The 19,017-nt window shown below is 40.5% G+C and overlaps 1 protein-coding gene and 1 non-coding gene across 3 annotated transcripts; one reads left to right on the top strand and one right to left on the bottom strand.

Annotated features, from left to right (window-relative positions):
* The first annotated feature begins 2,606 nt into the window (after positions 1-2,606).
* Positions 2,607-13,080, top strand: vtnb (vitronectin b). 2 transcript variants are annotated; one of them, XM_061740845.1, is made up of 8 exons: positions 2,607-2,799; positions 4,593-4,709; positions 4,798-5,046; positions 7,535-7,674; positions 8,108-8,264; positions 10,438-10,596; positions 11,284-11,616; positions 12,480-13,080. In XM_061740845.1, exons 1-8 carry the CDS (start codon positions 2,736-2,738, stop codon positions 12,614-12,616), a joined length of 1,356 nt encoding a protein of 451 aa, XP_061596829.1. In that variant the 5' UTR covers positions 2,607-2,735; the 3' UTR covers positions 12,617-13,080. The 2 variants fall into 2 exon arrangements, with proteins under 2 accessions (XP_061596829.1, XP_061596830.1); XM_061740846.1 differs by lacking the exon at positions 4,593-4,709.
* A 366-nt stretch (positions 13,081-13,446) lies between these two features.
* On the bottom strand, positions 13,447-13,520 carry trnat-agu (transfer RNA threonine (anticodon AGU)). The gene has a single exon. It is a non-coding gene; the product is annotated as a tRNA-Thr (tRNA).
* Positions 13,521-19,017: the final 5,497 nt, after the last annotated feature.

Raw genomic sequence — 19,017 nt, 5'->3', positions numbered from 1 at the left:
CAGACAGGATAACTCAACTCTCAGTTGCCTTAATCAGCCTGTTTTTCACCATTCCTCTTAAGCAACATATTCCATTTTATTAGCAAAGAAAAACACAAAAAAAACCTTCAAACTCTTCTGTGGCAGGGTGAAGGAGCAGCAGCCACTCAGGTGATGGGTCACAGGTGTGTCCCATCAACCTCTCCACCCTGCCTGCCTTTATAATGCGTGGCTGCACAGCAGCAAAGGGCTGTGAAGGAGCTGAAGCTGTAGCACGTGTGTTGTGGGTGAAGGATCAAATAAAGTGGTTGTGCACTGAAACTCTGTGTCCTCTCTATCCTGTCGGTCGGGCCCCCGTAGCACTCGCCCTGCTACACTGGCGCCCAACGTGGGGCCCGACGGGATGGAGGAGGGAGGCACGGAGCGGGCCCTGGAAGCGCTGGCCCAGGCCCTGGCGGACCTGGCAGCCCAGCTCCAGGGCCACGGTGAGCGGCAGCTCGCGGAGCTGGAAGCGCTGGTGGCGCCGTGGGCGTGGTGCCGGGGTGGCGGGACCCGCGGAGCGACCCACCCCGGCACCACGCCTGAGGTTCGCCGCGGCAGCGCTGGTGGCGCATCAGCCGACAGGCCGGGAGGCAGAGGCTGCAGGCCACCAGGCAACGGCTCCTGAGGAAGAGCCGCGGATGCCGTCTGGCCCGAGGCCACCATGGGCCCGGTCCCGAGAGCGGCTTTTTCGGCGATCGGCCTGTCGCCGAGGGCGTCCTCCCGACCGGTCCTGGGGGCCGGCCCGACGCCGAGGGTGACCTCCCGACCGGCCCTGGGGGCCGGCCGAACCGGGAAGGCCCGGAGGCGCAGACTGCGGTTCCGGGCTTCCTCTCCCGCTCCGAGGGGGGCGGGGGGGGAGTAGGCTCAGCCGGATGGACCCCGGCCTGAGGTTGGCGATGGGGGTGTGTGGCAGGGTGGAGGAGCAGCAGCCACTCAGGTGATGGGTCACAGGTGTGTCCCATCAACCTCTCCACCCTGCCTGCCTTGATAAGGCGTGGCTGCACAGCAGCAAGGGGGCTGTGAAGGAGCTGAAGCACGTGTGTCCTGTGTGTTGGGTGGAATAAAGAGTTTCTGCACGAGAACCCCGTGTCCTCTCTGTCCTGTCGGTCGGGCCCCCGTAGCACTCGCCCTGCTACATCTTCATCTTTCTATTGTCTGTATTTGGCTCCATGGTAACCAGTCTTTGTGACGGTGAAAGAGCTTCAATTTTCTTGACACTTATAAAAGAATGCAATTTTCTACCTTTCTATAGTTGTCTCTGTATTATTATCATTATGTCTGATATTCATGTTTCTGATGTAGCATTATTCAACTGTGAAAGCAGCCACTTACAAAGTATAACCACTGGGAGTCAGTCTGTAAGGCTTCTCTGGTCCACCTGCAGGAAGACAGGAGGGTTTAAACTGTCTATGTTATTACTTATTCAAAAGTTCATCATAGATACGTGTTAAATCAAAGAAGAAAAAGGAATAATGATAATATCCAGAACTCACAGGGTCTTTCATTTTCACTGTAGTTGTAAATGGATTATATAAAATTAAACTATTTCCTGCACTCTGTGCTTTGTTCCTCTAAGTAATTAGAGATATGGCACCAACCCAAATATTAATTACTTATACAAGCCAAACTGACAAAGTCCAAGTCCCTGTACAATCAGTCCTCACCATATTTATAGACTGCCTCTGCTGCAACTCATGGAATTTATCTACACAGACACCGTCTAACTTTCATTTTATTTGGATTAGTGCAACCATGACTTTTCAGCTTCAAAGTAAATGTATTATACCAAATCTTTCTGACTTTATTTTTTTGTTTTTCTATTGAATTGGGGAGGAAATCTTATGTGTAACCAATCTCAAGGAATGAAGAGGAAGTATTACCATTGACGTTATCTGTCCTTGGACAAACTCGGGCGTTATCCCGTCCTGGACAAACCCTGCACCTGTCCATGGTGCTGAAACTAATCAACAACTTCTATCAGACAATTTTCCACAGCTCCAAAAAGAAAAAAAATTCATAACAAATTTGATCACTTTAACTCTTATTTATCCACCTTTTACATTAAACACTGCAGTTCTCTGGGCTAGTTTTGGAAGGCAGAACTGTTTGTACAGGGATTATTTATTTAAGCCAGGGATCAATATTAAATATAGATTGCCTGAATGGTTACACAATGTTTGAACTCTAATGGTTGCTGTTCCCGTTCCAGGTTAGAGCTGTAGTATACACTCACCAGCCATTAGGTATACCTGCTAGACCTACAGCTAATACGGGGGTTAACCTACGTACATACAGTAAAAATAAAGACATACATCCACATGGCAAAGGATGCATTATTGCAATTTCTACACTGGTCAGCATTTCATTCATGTTCAACTAAACAGACCATGAAAGTGGACCTGATAAGTTAAAGACTTATTAGATTACAACAAAAAATGATGGTTTTAAAGTTACTATCAGGATCTGGTTTCCAGGACAGACAGGACAGAGTTCGATCAGCAGAGGTTAATGATTATCACGGCTGAACGTTGGCCAATGGGGGGAGCAGATGCCTGGGGGTCAGCAGCTTCTGTAGAACCGCCATTGATCACCTGCACATGGTGCAGGACCCCAAAGTAGGGCACTCTGCTCAAACTCACATGACAGTTCAGTGTGGTGTGATTTATTAATACATCTTCTCTGTTGGAAAGTTTGATATTTTTCTATGCATTGACATGAAGCCAGCAGTGGTTCTGCTGGGCCTCATCCTCCTGCTGGGGACCGCCTTTGCTGCAGAAGGTAAGTCTGGCAGATGATCTTTGTTGTATTAAACATTATCGTATGAATTAATCGTAACTGCATGACTATAAATCTCAGCAGTGACAGTTTTACTTCTCTTTTAGCTGTTGAAATAATATGTTAATATAATTTGACCCTAGTGCATATATACAGTATATACACATTTAGATGACCCAAAAAGAGGTCAGTGCAGTGTTTATTATTCAGTTTATTGTTTGCAAATGTAAATAGTGTTGAGGGAGTGTTGATGTGGAGAAGGTCAGAGAGGTTGTGAATGGCCTTGAAAGTGTAGAGCAGAGGTTTTGAAGCCGATAGGAGATTTGACAGGAAGCCAGTGGAGTTGTTGGAGCACAGGAGGGATTTGGTTGATAGATGGAGTTCTGGAGACGACACGGGCGTCTGAGTTCTGGACCAGCTGGAGCTTCTGGATGGACTTGTGGGGGAGACTGAAGAGGAGGGAGTTGCAGTAGTCCAGGCGGGATGTGACAAGAGTGTGGACCAGGATAGCAGCGCTGTTGGAAGTGAAGGACGGACAAAGGCGGTTTATATTGTGAAGATGGAAGTAGGCTGGCCGGGTAACATCATTAATGTGGGTTTGGAACGACAATGAACTGTGGAGGACGACACCCACTCTTAACCTGAGGGGAGGGGGAAACAGAGGAGTTGTCAATGGAGATGGTGAAACTGGCGGTGCTTTTGAGAGTAGATTTTGAACCAACGAGGAGGACCTCAGTTTTATCACTGTTGAGTTTGAGGAAAGTTGGAGGAGAGCCAGGATTTGATTTCCTGTAAACAGACACAGAGCGAGGGGGGCGGGAAGGTGGAGGTGGGTTTAGAGGAGAGGTAGAGCTGGGTGTCGTCCGCGTGACAATGAAAATGGATGTTGTATTTTCATAAAATATGGCCAGGAGTAAGGAGATAGATGATAAATAAGATGGGGCCGAGGACAGAGCCTTGGGGAGCACCAGAGGAGACGGGAGAGGGTTGGGATGTAAATGTCTTTAGCTGGATGAACTGAGTACGGCCAGAGAACTCAAGTTCCTCAGTATCCTGTTTTGCATGAATCCAACACCACATTAATAAGTTACTGAGTATTTTACTACATGTCATCTGTTTACAGGACTGTCTCAGAACATTAGAATATTGTGATAAAGTTCTTTATTTTCTGTAATGCAATTAGAAAAAAAACAAATATGTCCTACATTCTGGATTCATTACAAATCAACTCAAATATTGCAAGCCTTTTATTATTTTAATATTGCTGATTATGGCTAACAGTTTAAGATTAAGATTCCCAGAATATTCAAATTTTTTAAGATAGGATATTTGAGTTTTCTTAAGCTGTAAGCCATGATCAGAAATATTAAAATAATAAAAGGCTTGCAATATTTCAGTTGATTTGTAATGAATCCAGAATGTATGACATTTTTGTTTTTGTAATTGCATTACAGAAAATCACAATATTCTAATTTTCTGAGACAGTCCTGTAAATACTACTAGAGTACAGACTTGTAACAATTTTACCCTAAATAACACATGGTAAATTTGTAAAAGGCTGTTGTTTTCAAAGGTCACGACTGTGAAATACCATGTCATGAAGTTAAACAAGTGCTTTTATTATTGATGCTTCAACATCATTCTGCTGATTATTGCTAATCTATTTTATGTATCTTTAAATATAGTATATTTTTAATGGGCTGTACTTTATCCTCAGTGAAGGCTGAGTACTTCTACATGATTGGAAAAATATTCTTGTGTTTACTCTGCCACTGAAACAAGCAGTTTTTCCACAGAGTCCTGTTTGGGTCGCTGTGGCTCCTTCAACCCGCTGACCAAATGCCAGTGTGACTCCATGTGTGTGTATTATGGAAGCTGCTGTGGAGACTTTTATACCATCTGTCCCAAAAAAAGTCAGTTGTGGAATACTGCAACTTAAGTTTCAAAAACTCCTACTAAAATAGCAAACATGTCACAGAAACTCTCGTTTTCTGCCCTCAGCATCCCGAGGGGATACCTTTGAAGAAGCAGAAGATCTGACGGAAGCAGGGATCCGTCTTAATGAGTTCACAACGCCCCTCACACCGACAGGGAACACGGTTGCTCCCACAAGCCCTTCCTCTCCCAGCACGCAGCCCGACGCCACACACGGGCCCACGCCAGCAGCTGAACCTGACGCAGCACCCTGCAGCGGTCGACCTTTTGATGCTTTCCTGCAGCTGAAGAATGGATCCATCTACGCGTTTAGAGGTAAAACTGCCATGGGTGCAGATCCCGGGGGGGACGGGGGGGACATGTCCCCCCCAATTTCTGAAAAACATGAATTGTCCCCCCAAATAAAAATACCCTAAATTATTCAAAATTTAACAAATGTATTTTCAGACTTAAAGGTTGAATATGTAGAATATTTATTAAAAATATATTTCTAAAAAAATAATACATCCACGGTGCATTTTGATGTGTACAGAATGAAAGTATTGCTAATCCATAAATTTTATTTTTTTTAGTCTGAATTAATATTTTTAAATTTTTTGACGAGCTCGACAATGACTTTTTGTCAACGTTCTGTTTACGTTCGTACCTGCCCGTACTTGTACTTGTTTAGGGCTCCATATTTCATCCATATATCAATTGATCGTGCATAAAGTAGTCCCATAGGATAAAAGGAAGATGGTGAGAAGAATTTGAGATGAGTAGACACTACATGCCCAAAACCCTTAAAATTATGATTTATGAATATAACAGTTAAGTAAGCAGTGACACACACTGTTGGCTGTTTAGGACAAATAAACAAGAAAGGTAAGCACAATAAATGATTCTCTGTGCAGTATTTTTTGGCGAGCCTTTACCAATTTATGGCATGGTATGAGTTGCATATTGGCAAAAAATTTAAAATTAAAATCACGTTGGTGTCCCCCCCAATCCTGACATCGGATCTGCACCCCTGAAAACTGGACACGTGGCAGGATTCCTGTGTGTAAAAGAAAACCTTTCCACATATCCGTCCAAATCCAATTTTCAAAAACGTAACCAAAGGCCTCACATAAATGGGATTGTCATTATTAAAAGTTTAGGCAACAGTTCAAGTTAGTTCAAGAAGGAGTGTTTTGTATCTGAAGAGAACTGCAGTAGAGTCCAGCAGATCCCTGTGAGTGAGCCTGAATAGGAATACAGTACATTGGTGTGAATTACGGATGGTTGATTAGTTCAAGGTTTGTTTATTTTTACTTCATTGTTCACTATTCTTCACATTTAAAATCAAATGGATCACAACAACATAACAAAACAATGTTTTATCTTGCCAATTGATGATCAGGTAATAATATTCTGTAATATATATAATAATAGGGTGCATGAAATGATGTTATGTTCTTGTTATATTTGAGAAAATAAGCCTGAGAACAAAATGAATTGCTGCCATTTTTGGTATTCTTAGTTTTGTGGTAAATGGTATTCTACTGATATATGGTGGCAAAAAAAAAATGTGAATCTGTTTAAATAAGCTGGGGGTTTTTTTTGCTTTAATTCGCCATAAAATACTGATCTAAATCACAATGACAAACAGACACGATGTACTGAATGTGATAACTCTGAATGTCTCACATAAACATTCACAGTGCTGAAGGAAACACTAATGTACTCTTGGCGTTGATAGCAGGTCAAACCTCCTCAAACATCATCTCAAGCCACTCCAGCAGTGCAGTTCAACTCCTTCCAAAGTAGTCCAATTAATACAAAGCCAATTAAATGACAATAATAATCATTGCTGAGCTAAGGAAACCAACAGACTGTATCAAAACCTTTCCTTGGTACAATTCCTCATCCTGCACAAGCAACAGGCACCTGTGGAAAGGAAAAACTCTCCTTTAACAAGAAGAAACTTCTGGCAGAACCAGACTCAGGGAGGCCAGTTATCTGGGGGTTGAGAGGACAGGAAAAAGGACTGCAACAATCAAGAGGAATTTACACGGAGCCCCTCTGGTGACATTTGAAAAAAATAAAATAATGCGTGGCCACGCATTATTTTATTTTTTTCAAATGTCACATGTTATTACTACACTCGCCATGACAATACTCTTCCTCTTTAATATAAATAGACTATAATTACCGTTATTAATGATGAATAACCATCCTACCAAGGAAGTTGCATCCATGAAGTCCAGACAGTAGGTTATAATGCCATCCACGAGTAAAATAATGCGTGGGCACGAGATACATAATGCGTGGCCACGCATTGATTATCTCGTGGCCACGAGATATTAACTCATGGCCACCAGTTCTTAAAGCGTGGCCACGCATTATTTTATTTTTTTCAAATGTCACCAGAGGGGCTCCGTAAATTTATGATCATTTAATTGTAGAAGAAAAAAATTACGCTTTGGCTTGACACGTTTGAAAGCTGTCTGATGTCTGACTGATGTTGCTGAGCCTGTGTCCTTTTCAACCATACAAAGTTTTGTTTTTCTCCCACCCACAAAAGCGTTTTCCTCTGTGGGATCCCACCATGGATATCCTAAATGTTCAATGCTACACTCATAACCACAGATGTTTGTCACTCCCAGTGATGTCTGAATAAAGACACACAATTACAACTGTTTGTGTTATCATCTTTAGCATATTCCATGTGTCTGTTATTGGGGCTTAGATAAAGATCAAATAACATTTTTATGGCAAATCAACGCAGAAAACCCTATTTTTGTTTCTGTGAATACATTAAAACTGATGTAATTTCTCCTAGGTGAATATTTTTTTGAGTTAGACGATAAGGCAATACTTCCTGGTTACCCCAAGCTCATCCAGGATGTTTGGGGAATCTCTGGGCCCATCAGTGCTGCATTCACGCGCATCAACTGCCAGGGAAAATCCTATATCTTTAAGGTATGGTCTTCTATAGTTGTATAGTATTAGAACAGCAAAGGTTTTTGTCAAATAGTAGGTAAATATTAAATTACAGAGATGAGAAGTGATACAATTCTGGAAAATTATATGAAAAAAAAAGGATTCTGGTAACAAAAAAATCCAGTTTGAGTTTAAACTGGTTCAAATCTTCCTAAATGTGTACTTAGAGCTTTTTTGGCTTCAAAATGTAAAAAAACTAAAAAACAAACCTACCCCAGATGATTGACATGCTGCATTTCATTTTTTTCAAATTTAATATCCATTTCTCAACATGTTTATTCACAATAAGTCATAATTTTTAGCTTGATTTGTATTACTATTATAATGATAAGCCATAATTAGGTACGCTTTACTTGTCAGTATCGTTAACTTAACAGGACCTTGACTTGGTTTTGTGTGTTTTCTGTCTCAGGGGAGGCAGTACTGGAGGTTTGATGGCGATGTCTTGGATGAGGACTATCCACGGGACATTTCTCTAGGTTTTGAGGGCATACCTGATGACATTGGTGCTGCATTTGCTGTCCCAGCACCAAGTCACAGTGGAAAGGAGAAAGCCTACTTTTTCAAAGGTATTCTTGCAGAAAGTAGGGATATTTTGCAACATTCAATAGTGCAATGGGTCCTACATGGATCCTACTTGACCTTGAGCTACAAGTCCGGCGCTACTCTCAACAGTTTCTAATCTTGGTTTAGGTAGGTCAGTTGTAGTGGATAAGGTTAGTGTTGGTACAGGCTTTATGTAAAGAACCCGTTATCTGGGTCTGAAAGGTGAAGCCACTGTGGAAGTACTGTATGATAAACATGCAGTCTTTGGACCGCCTGTAGGGGAAAACTCCTCCACCAAATGAGTCCAAATGTAAAGAGGACAATAAGAAAATATTTATACTACCGGTATTCTTAATAGTATAGTACTATAATGCTAATATAAAACTATAATTATTCTTACCTGATTTATTACATATTTGTATATATAACAACTGATGACAATTAACACTTGATTTGATTGTTTTCCCAAAACAAACGTTTCACTAAAAATGCAAGAGCGGGAGGAATCGGACCACCATCATTTTTATTATACAGAGATGTCAAGTAACAAAGTACAAATACTTTGTTACCTTACTTAAGTAGAAATTTTGGTTATCTATACTTCACTGGAGTAATTATTTTTCAGACGACTTTTTACTTTTACTCCTTACATTTTCACGCAATAATCTGTACTTTTTACTCCTTACATTTTAAAAACAGCCTTGTTACTCTATTTCATTTGGGCCTTTAAATAAAAACTATCCAGTTAAATTGCTCCATCCGGATAGAGTGAATTTGGTTGTGGTTGTTTCAGATGTTCTTGTCCAGTTTTGTTCTTACATCCGTTCCCTCAGATTCCTGCAAATAAACTTGGATGTACATTCCAGTAAAGGTTAGGATAAATGATAACATGCCTCTGAAGTTTGACTTTTTGCACCATTACAATACTTATAGGCAACTAGTCATCATATCTCCTGCTCTCTGAAACACATGTTAATGCTCAATAGTCAGAGCCGGATTAACGCAAAGGCAAACTAGGCATGTGCCTAGGGCCCGATTGACAGGGGGGGGGCCCAGACAGAGGGACAAAAAAAAAAAAAAGAAAAATTTTTTGTCTGCACACATATTAATGGTTGATAATATGCCGGTAAAAACCTAAGGCATATAAATATGTGCATTATTAATATATTTACTATACATACATATATATATATACGCATACATACGCACATTTGTTACAAAAATCACAGATCCGCCCGGGTCTCAAGCAGCCATGGGGCCCCGCGTCGAGGCAAGCCCAGATGATGATGAGGCAGGGGAAGGTATCCAGTATTTTGCTAATTGGAGAGTTAAAATTGCGCATATAGACACCCGATCCGACCCAAAAAACCCAAAAATTTTTGAGGGCCCCCCTGGTCGTTTCACACAGGGCCTCGCAAATCTCCCAAACGGCTCTGCATACACATACAGACATACATACTACAGCACACTTTGTCTTACTGAAAATTTTATTGGTCTTTGTAGATTTGACTTCTTATTTAACTATTCAATTTAATCAACACATTTAATTAAGATTTTCTGCAAAATGCTCACAATCGATAAGATAAGGATAATTTAATAGCATTTAATAGAGCGGTGTAACAACGTATAAATAATAAAAATCTAAAAATAGTCTGATAGACTGTTTAATATACAACACATGACTTATTTTGGAATACAAAGAACCAACTTGACTATGACTATGCTATGTAAAATGTGAATTAAGTTTTATTAGTAACTTTGGTAAGTTTAAGATTTCATAAATAACATCGATGGAGGGGGGCCCAAAAATCACAGTCTGCCTAGTGTAGTCCATTTATTTAATCCGGCTCTGTCAATAGTACACATATATGGTTCTTTAATATATTTGCATTATACTAAGACGCATTCATTTTCAATGGCTTTTGTACTTAATGGCTTTTTTCCCCCTTACATTACTTTTACTTTTATACTTTAATTAGTTTTGAAACCAGTACTTTTATACTTTTACTTGAGTAAAAAACTTGAGTTGATACTTCAACTTCTACAGGAGTATTTTTAAACTCTAGTATCTATACTTCTACCTGAGTAATGAATGTGAATACTTTTGACACCTCTGTTATTATACAATCTTGCTTGGATGTTGCAAACGTGTGACCCAATCTTCTAACATAAATATGTGTCTGTCTCTTTCATCAGGGGATAAGTATTATCAATATGAGTTCAAGCACCAGCCATCCCATCAGGAGTGCGTCCAAATGAGCAGGTCCTCCCCTTCTGTGCTGTTCACGCAATACACGGACCTGTTTTGCGATCAAACGCTGGAAGATCTCTTCACAGAGCTCTTTGGAAGCTCCTGTAAGACCCACATGTGGTTTTATTCAAGTGCATACAGTATGGGTCAATGACGTGACGCCTATATTTTCTGAAAAACTGATTTTTTTTCAATTCAAAAAAGGTATAAATGGATAATGGATTTGTTGTTGTTTTAAGCGTCAAAATGTCATGTGGTGCCACCGTCCGACCATGACTCTTGTTTTGAAAGCTTTTTTGAAATCACTCTAAATGTATTTAAATCAATATTCTGCCCTACCTGGCATGATTTCCAAAATGTCTTGTAGTGTGTAAGATTTATACACATTGATATTTATATTTCCATCATAATATACAAACAAAGTTTTACTGATGTCCATTTATGAAATATCATGTGACGCGACCATTAAAATAACCACTTTGTAAAAACTTGTAAAAAAAAAAAAAGATGTCAAGATGTTAAGGAAATTAATTTATTTTAATATGAATCACGGTTGCACCACATGACTTTTTTTAAGGCTAGTACCAATTAATCTTGACAAAAATCACTTACTTTTTTTATATGAATTTATGTGTACACAACATTCTTAATGTTTGAACTACTGCAATAGATATTCTTTTTTTTATTATTTTAAAATTGACCTTTTGAAAATCCTTATTCGTCATTGACCCATATACATTTCTTGTCATATCTTGTTTACTATTTTCTACCTATCTTTTCATTGTCTGCAGTCACTCATCACAACACTGGCCCTCGTTTCATCAGCGCGGACTGGCACGGCATCAGGTCTCCTGTAGACGCTGCCCTGGTAGGACGGGTCCACCTCAGTGTCAAGCCAACGCTGTCCCCCCCTCCACAGGCCAGGAGGAGGAGCAGTAAGAGGAGGAAGCCTAGTAAGAAACGTGTCCCCCAGCGGAGAAGGCAATCCCGTCATATCTTTGAGGATCTGTGGTTCTATGACGATTGGTTTGATTATGGCCTGGACTACAGCGACATCACCGATCACACCTCTATGGACCAGGACAAGAGCACCCCTGTTCAAAATGTCTACTTTTTCAAGAAAGGTATGATCACATGGAGTCGTTTTTACACATAGACTCAGTACTCGAGTTGTAAAAAAAAATCAGGGGGATGGTGGATTTTATCATATGGGGACAGATAATTTGTGCTGATTACAAATAATATAATATATTACAAATAATAGCACTGACCAAAACACCTGCAGAAATACTGCAGGAATGACATAGCAGCAGTTAAATGCAGCCTTCTGTAAGCTTTAAATATCCACTGGGCTTACATCAAATATATCAAAACACAACAATAAAAAACAGTTTTCTGAACTTATCAATATGACTCTGTCCTTCACAGGATAAGTAAAATGGATCACTGCAAAAACTCAAAATAAGAATATTTGTCCTATTTCTAGTTAAAATGTCTCATTTTAGTAAAAATCTTATTACACTTAAAACAAGACTCATCACTGGAAAAAAACTAAAATTTTCACCTGTTTCAAAGTAGATTCTCACTTGAAATAAGTAGAAAAATCCGCCAGTGGAAGATTTTTTTGCTTGTAATGAGAAGATAAATCGTGTCCCACTGGCAGATTTTTCTACTTATTTCAAATTTACTTGAAACAGGTGAAAATTGTCAAATAAGTTATTTTTCTGGTGATGACTCTAAATGTTGAAATAGCAGTAAAACCACATTCATTGATGAAATGACATAAGGGATGGAAAGGGGGGATGGCAGTTTTACAGGGAGGATGATTTGGACCGTTTTTATTTCAGGGGGGATGCCATCCACCCCCCCTCATCCCCCCTCAACTCGAGTACTGGTCAGACTGTATTACACAAGGACACTTTACTCTTCACATATCTACTTTTAACACTGTTTGGATTGTGTGTTTGATTTCTGTTTATGTTGGCAGATAAGTACTACAGACTGGGTCTGCAGACGAAACGTGTGGACACCACCAATCCTCCCTACCCACGATCCATTGCAAAATATTGGTTGGGCTGCAAACATGAAGAGGCACCTGATCCGTCCAAAGCAGAGAAGAAATAGATGAACAGAAACAAATGAAATCCCATGATTGCTTTAAACCCTTCTCTGACAGACCTTTAGAGTATGAGATTACCAATAATCATGCCTGTTGTATCTGTTGCTTGACCATTTAGTTCAACGTAAAATTATGCTGTTAATGACGTATAGGTGGGTATACTGAAATGATGTCTAATTTAATACATTTTAGTTTTTCAGCATTAAGTACTTTACTATTCTTGTCCAACACATACCATGTTTTTTATCTAAGCTATACTCTAACTATAATTCTAAAATACTCATTGGAATCCAGGTTTATAAGCACACTCAGGCATCTGCTAGCTAATACATTTTGCATCTTCAAAGAATAAACTATTACTTCTCTGCATTTTGATGCTGTGCTGAGTTCCTCACCTGGCAGGCAGGTAGTTGAAACAACTGCTCCCCCTGCTGGACAAAAATAAACACATACCTATCTTCTTTCTCCATTCCTTCTCGTTATTGCATGTTACTGCTGGGACTGAAAAATGATATGCAAACATCTTTTTAACGAGACTGTTAAACCCCTAATTTTATTTAGTTGTGGAGTCTTTTAACTGACAACATTCACAAAGCATGTGTGCTCCGGTTGGCTAGCATTGCTAAAGTTAGGATGCACTTAACACAGTAACTGGTTTCATTCTCTAATAGTATCTAACATGTTTACGTCTTAAATTTTGAAATGGTCTGTTATATTATTTTGTAATCGCTGTAAACTATTTGATAACTGCATCAATTTTAAGTGATAGTTTACTCTATATATTTAAAATGGATCAGAAACAAACAGTAAAAGCAAAAAAGACAGAGAAAGAAAAAGGCACCGCTGGGATTCGAACCCAGGATCTCCTGTTTACTAGACAGGCGCTTTAACCAACTAAGCCACGGCGCCACGTGCCTGCCCATCTGCCGGGAGCGTTTATGAACAATAACAGTACGAATAAACCATTTCTGATTATTTATTTTGAAATTTACACGCTACTTTACAAAAAAATAAATTAAGATATCTCGATACATATATCTATATAAACGTTTTTCTCCATGCAGTCAGCTATCATCCTAGTTGCTTGTTTACAACATCATCATCAATCTTTCTCTTTTTTTTCATCATTCAGCCCAAAAGATAATCAATCATTGCAGCAGAAATGTCCATGTCATTCTCCAACTCCTTAAAGTACAAATCGGACAGGTCGTCCATAAAGTCCTGGTGGTGCTGCTGGGGGTGGAGGGCCTCGTTGGGTCCTGGTCCTGGTCCAGTTCCAGGTCCTGATCCTGACCCTGGCCCCGGTCCCTGCGCGCCCCCGAGGGAAGCCTCCAGCTCCGTGAAGTCCCAGTCATCCACCACACTGTCCCGGCAGAAGGGGTCAGTCCCGGGGGGGTCTGCGGGGTGGAGGTGCGGGTCCTGGGCTGGCCTGGCCCGGACCAGCATGGTGGCCCCAGGGGGACTGGGAGCCGGGTAGTCCGGGTGCCTCGGCAAACTGGGAGGAGAACTGGGTGGAGGAGGACTTGGCCCGCACTGTGGTTGGAGGTGGTCTCCGGCAGGTCTAGTGGTGTCTCTAGGGGTCTTCTTGCTCTTGAAGTAGCGGGCTCGGCGGTTCTGGAACCAGACCTGTTGAGAGGAATAAAGTGTGATTTATGGTTCTGCGTTAAATCGACGGCGTAGCCTACGGCGTACGTGCGCGTCGCCGCGTAACCTACGCCGTAGGCTCTGCGTTGGTGTAACGCGGAACCATAAATCATCCTTAACATGTAATGAGCGCACTGTTTTACTAAACGCGTGGGCCGTACAGCACACATGTGAGCACACATCATACCTGTATTTTGGACTCTGGTAGACCAGTGATGTGGGCCAGACACTCCTTCATCTTGATGTTGGGGTACTGGGTGACGGAGAAGGTCCTCTCCAGGTGGCCCAGCTGCGCCTTGCTGAAGGTGGTGCGCTTCCGCCGGCGCTGGCTCTCCGAGCGGGCCCTGAACGCAGCATCGCGATGCGCTGTAGGGAGAAAAACATGCATGAGCTTCTGTTTCTAAAGTCTACAACTCAATCAGATTCGTCTTGGTGGAGTTTAGTTTAGTTTAGGTTATTTATTTAGCAATATAAGACAAATTGAACAATAAATGTAAAAACATGAAATAACATGCAAGGAAAGGAAGGAAATAAGCCTGGTGGCTTAATCATTTCCATATATGAATAAAAAACAAAACAAAAGCTACACAAGGGGGGAGTAAAAAAACAAAAAACACAAAAGAAAATGTAACTCAGATTAAATAATAAACACAAAGATGAAACAATAAGAACGTTATTTGAATGTTTTTTGAATATTGGCAAGGATGGTGATGATTTAAGAGATTTATTGAGTGAATTCCACAAGTGGGGGCCTCTGAAAGTGATGAAAGATTGATGTTTACATGTTCTAAAAAACGGTAAATTAAAATCATCTTTGTGCCTTGTGGCATAACAATGAATATCGGAATTAACATAAAAGAAATTAGGAAAAGAAGAAGGAAGATCTTGTATATAATCTTTAAATTTGAACATAAATAAACATGTTTGAAAAATGTTAATTTTATTGACGGATAATAATGAATATTTAATGAAAAGGGGAGCAGATGGCTCATATCTGTTTGCATGTGATATCATTCTGAGAAACCTTTTTTGAATTATCAATAACTTATTAATATATGTTGAATGTGTCGAAGCCCAAACAATGTTGCAGTAATTAAGAGGAGGGAAGATGAAGCTATAATAGAGAGTTAAATGAGAGGAAGGAAGAACAAAATGACAAACTTTTCTCAAAATACCAAGCATCTTCATAAAGATATATTAACTGACCGTAGAAGGCCAACATGCAGACTATACACGTTCACTCACCTTTGATGGAGTTCTGAGCGTAGTTCCCGTCCTTGTTCGCACCCAGAGACGTACCAGGCCAGTATTGTCCTACATAAAACATGATCATCTCAGAGACATTAATGTCACCAGCCCAACCCGAGCCGTACTCCATCCCTCTCCGCTCAGCTGGGGCTCGGAGCTGAACTGCGTCCCGGGAGGTGCGCTGTGTTGACACAGTGGAAACCCCAAGCACCGCAGGTTTTTATAGTTTGGTTGTGAGACACAGGACGAGCCCCTGCAGCCCTGCAGCCCGTCCTCCTCAGACACACCTCACTGCTCAGTGATCAGCCCTGACCAGCTTTGATGTGGCGCTCACCTGTAAGCGCTGGCCGGCGAGTGCGCCTGTTTGATCCCTGATGAGCCATTATAGGCCCATTCAGGCAGGACGGAGCTTGTCCTGACATGCGGTGAGCTGGTGGGTCCAAATAATGCAAGCAGACTACTACATTTATAAGAAAATAAATAAATAATAATAATTGGATGGAGGTGCTTTTAGATGAATTTTCAGGATCGTATTTTTATTGTAGTCGAATGATAAAAGTTTACAGTTTTTCCGGGCACTTTAGTCTGTGGTGCCTCCTCTGCATATGAAACAAAACACGGTGTGTGCGTGTGCGTGTGTGTATTGAGAAAGTGTGAGGTCTCAGGCAGCTACAACCTGATGCGTGGAGGTGACAAATCATGCTACCTTTTCTTTTTCCTGGTCGTTTCCAGCGATTGGAGACATCAAAAACACCGGATAACGCACAGTCTCGTGCACAGCCGGTTCCCAGGTTAGTGCCATAATGACTCTCAACAACGCAAGAGAATAAACGCACAATCAGAGGTGAAAGTTAACAGCAGCATGGTATTACTGTACTGTAACTCTTTTTTTTTTCTTTTTTTTTTTTTAATAAAAAACACTGGCAAAGCCAAGATTTTGTCGGCAGTTATCACCCAGCTGCTCCTGAGGTCATGTGTGGTTAGAAATAAGATTAAGTCATTAAAAAGGAGACAATAACACTGATGACAGGCTCAAATGAGCAGTGAAGTTCCCACTTTCACCCCCTGACCTGAACAATAGAACATTAAGGTCATAATCCTGCAGGCAGTCACATGACTTAGATTGATTTGACCATATATCGATACTCTTAATGGACTATCGAAACCAGCACACGTGATGCGTTACCCCGCGTGACCTCTACGGCCTTTGCACATGCGCAGAGAAACAAGTAAATGAAAAATAAAGGCTTAGCCATGCACCTTAATTTTTTTTAATGCAGTTCACATAGTGTACATTTGTGTTTTAATTGTGGAAACGTATAAAGTCGATTTTAAATGTGGCGGCACACTGAGACAGAGATCTAAATAGTCCACTAGATGGCAGTGTTGTATAAATGACTTCCTCATGTTGCAACTCAAACAAACACGACTCAGTTGGATCCACAGGGAAACATTTTATCTCTGGTGTGGAAGTAAACAAACACAAGTCTGCCGATTATGCAAATCCCAGATAGCAGACGTGTTTGGGATTAAACCGGGAAACTTTTGACACTGAACAGTTGTGACACAGGGAAGTTCTGAGTCATACTAGAGTCCACGTCCTGGGCTACACTTGGCTTTTTAGACACATATTGTTTGAGCTACATGTAACCCAAGTTTCCTAAACCAGCTTTAACATTAGATACCTTAATTATTGTTAAACCCAGGTTTGGACCAACATCCCAAAGAAAAAGAAGACTTGGTATGTGTTTAGGCAACAACACCTTGAGTAAGTGCTGTCAGTTGAATGGGATGAATAAATGGAGTTAGGGGTTACTGGATGATAAACCTAAAAGGTATTGATACCCATTACCAAAAATAACCTGGAAGCATTTATAAAATGTAGGCCAAACCAAAAGGTTTTTTTTTTTTTTTTTTTTTTTTAAATATCTTTTTATTATTTTATAATAGGAGCCCCGACAAGCATTGACAAAACAAAACAAAAGAAAAAAAAAGAAAAAAAAACACACAAAAAAAAAAAGGTTTTCATTGTTAAAACTATACATTTAATTGGAAAAAATACAAGACTTGAAGTTTAAAAAACGACAAAATTGAAGCAGATATTTCATACATTTTAAATTTTAAATGAGTCCTTCAACATGTTTTGGGAGAAAAAAGCTGCGAGAGGAGCATGGTTTCCACTTTATTGCATCGCAGTTTTGTTTTTAATAACACCCTGAAAGAGTCTGGGAATTAAGACCATTTGCTGTAGTTGTTTCAAGTTAAAAACATTTCTGTTCTTGCCTGATGTGGGAATTAAGCTGCTCAACTGCTTAGGAAGAAATAAACAAACAAATGAATACAGTTTCAACAGTTCTGGTGTCCCCTGTGTACTCTTTTGATTTAATAAAGGGTTTAAATGATATGTTATTATTGACATTTTATGATTGATTGATTGATTGATTGAAGAATTTATTAGAAGAATTGCATAGGATCAGGTACAGTTTCATGACAGTACAGATTCGCTGATACAAAGTCAACTAAAAGGCATTATTCCAAGAAAGCATTACACTTGTTTACATTGGAGACCTTTTTTAAACTCATATAACATTGAATGACAAACAGGTAAGAAGCACTACTTTGTAGGGAAGATTGTAAAAAAAAAAAGAAAAGGGGGGGATTACTGTATGCAGCATTAAGATTAAATAATAAATCCATTGAAGGTTCCCTGAGAGCAACATTTTACACTGACCGTCACCAGGTTCAAATGAATTCAGTTCTGGCAAAATAAGACGGATAAAGCAGGTACACACATGCACACACTTCATTTTTTTGGTCATTTATTTATGACGTCTGCAGTCTCTTTTATTCATCTTCATCAGCTGCTCTCCTGCCAGTCACACACATGCAACATGTGAACGTTTCCTCTTTTCGTGTGTGAATACTTGGATTTCTGCCTAACACAGACTCAGGTGTGCACGCAGACACACACGGGCCTCCTGTGTTCACACTCCTCTCCAAGGAATCAAGGTCCACACTCAGGTGTGAATGACGCTCTGCCCTCCTCTCCCTCGCCGGGTTTCCTTCCACCTTTCCTTCACAATACACAAACACCACTCCTCATCCCTCTGTTTGATGTGGAGAATCCGTGCACATTTCCTGTCAGCTCCAGAGATCCTTTTGGGATTCATTCTTGTGCTGTGAGGCAGAGGTGCAGGGCAATTTGTTCTCTTAGGTGAACGCCTCTCTGGATGTGGGAGGTAGAAGATGAGGGAGGTTCCAGCGTTGCTGTGGTAGAAAGAGCAGCTGGCTGTGCAAGGTCAGCAAAGGCCATGATGCAGCCTGTGAAGTAGCAATATTCAAATGTTACCAAGTTACAACACATTTTATGTGATTATGTTTTTTCTATTCATGTTCAGAAGTTAGTCCCTCCTTTTTAAGCCCACGTCTCAAAAGATATCCAGTCATCTGATCATAATGGGTCTTAGTATGGCAACAACATCTAACCATGTTATTATTTATTTCTGTTATTAAA

The sequence above is a fragment of the Cololabis saira genome, chromosome 14 (genome assembly GCF_033807715.1).
Source record: "Cololabis saira isolate AMF1-May2022 chromosome 14, fColSai1.1, whole genome shotgun sequence".
Classification (NCBI taxonomy): domain Eukaryota; kingdom Metazoa; phylum Chordata; class Actinopteri; order Beloniformes; family Belonidae; genus Cololabis; species Cololabis saira.
The sequence above is the reverse complement of the archived record's forward strand: the minus strand, read 5'-3'. Positions and strand labels throughout refer to the sequence as shown.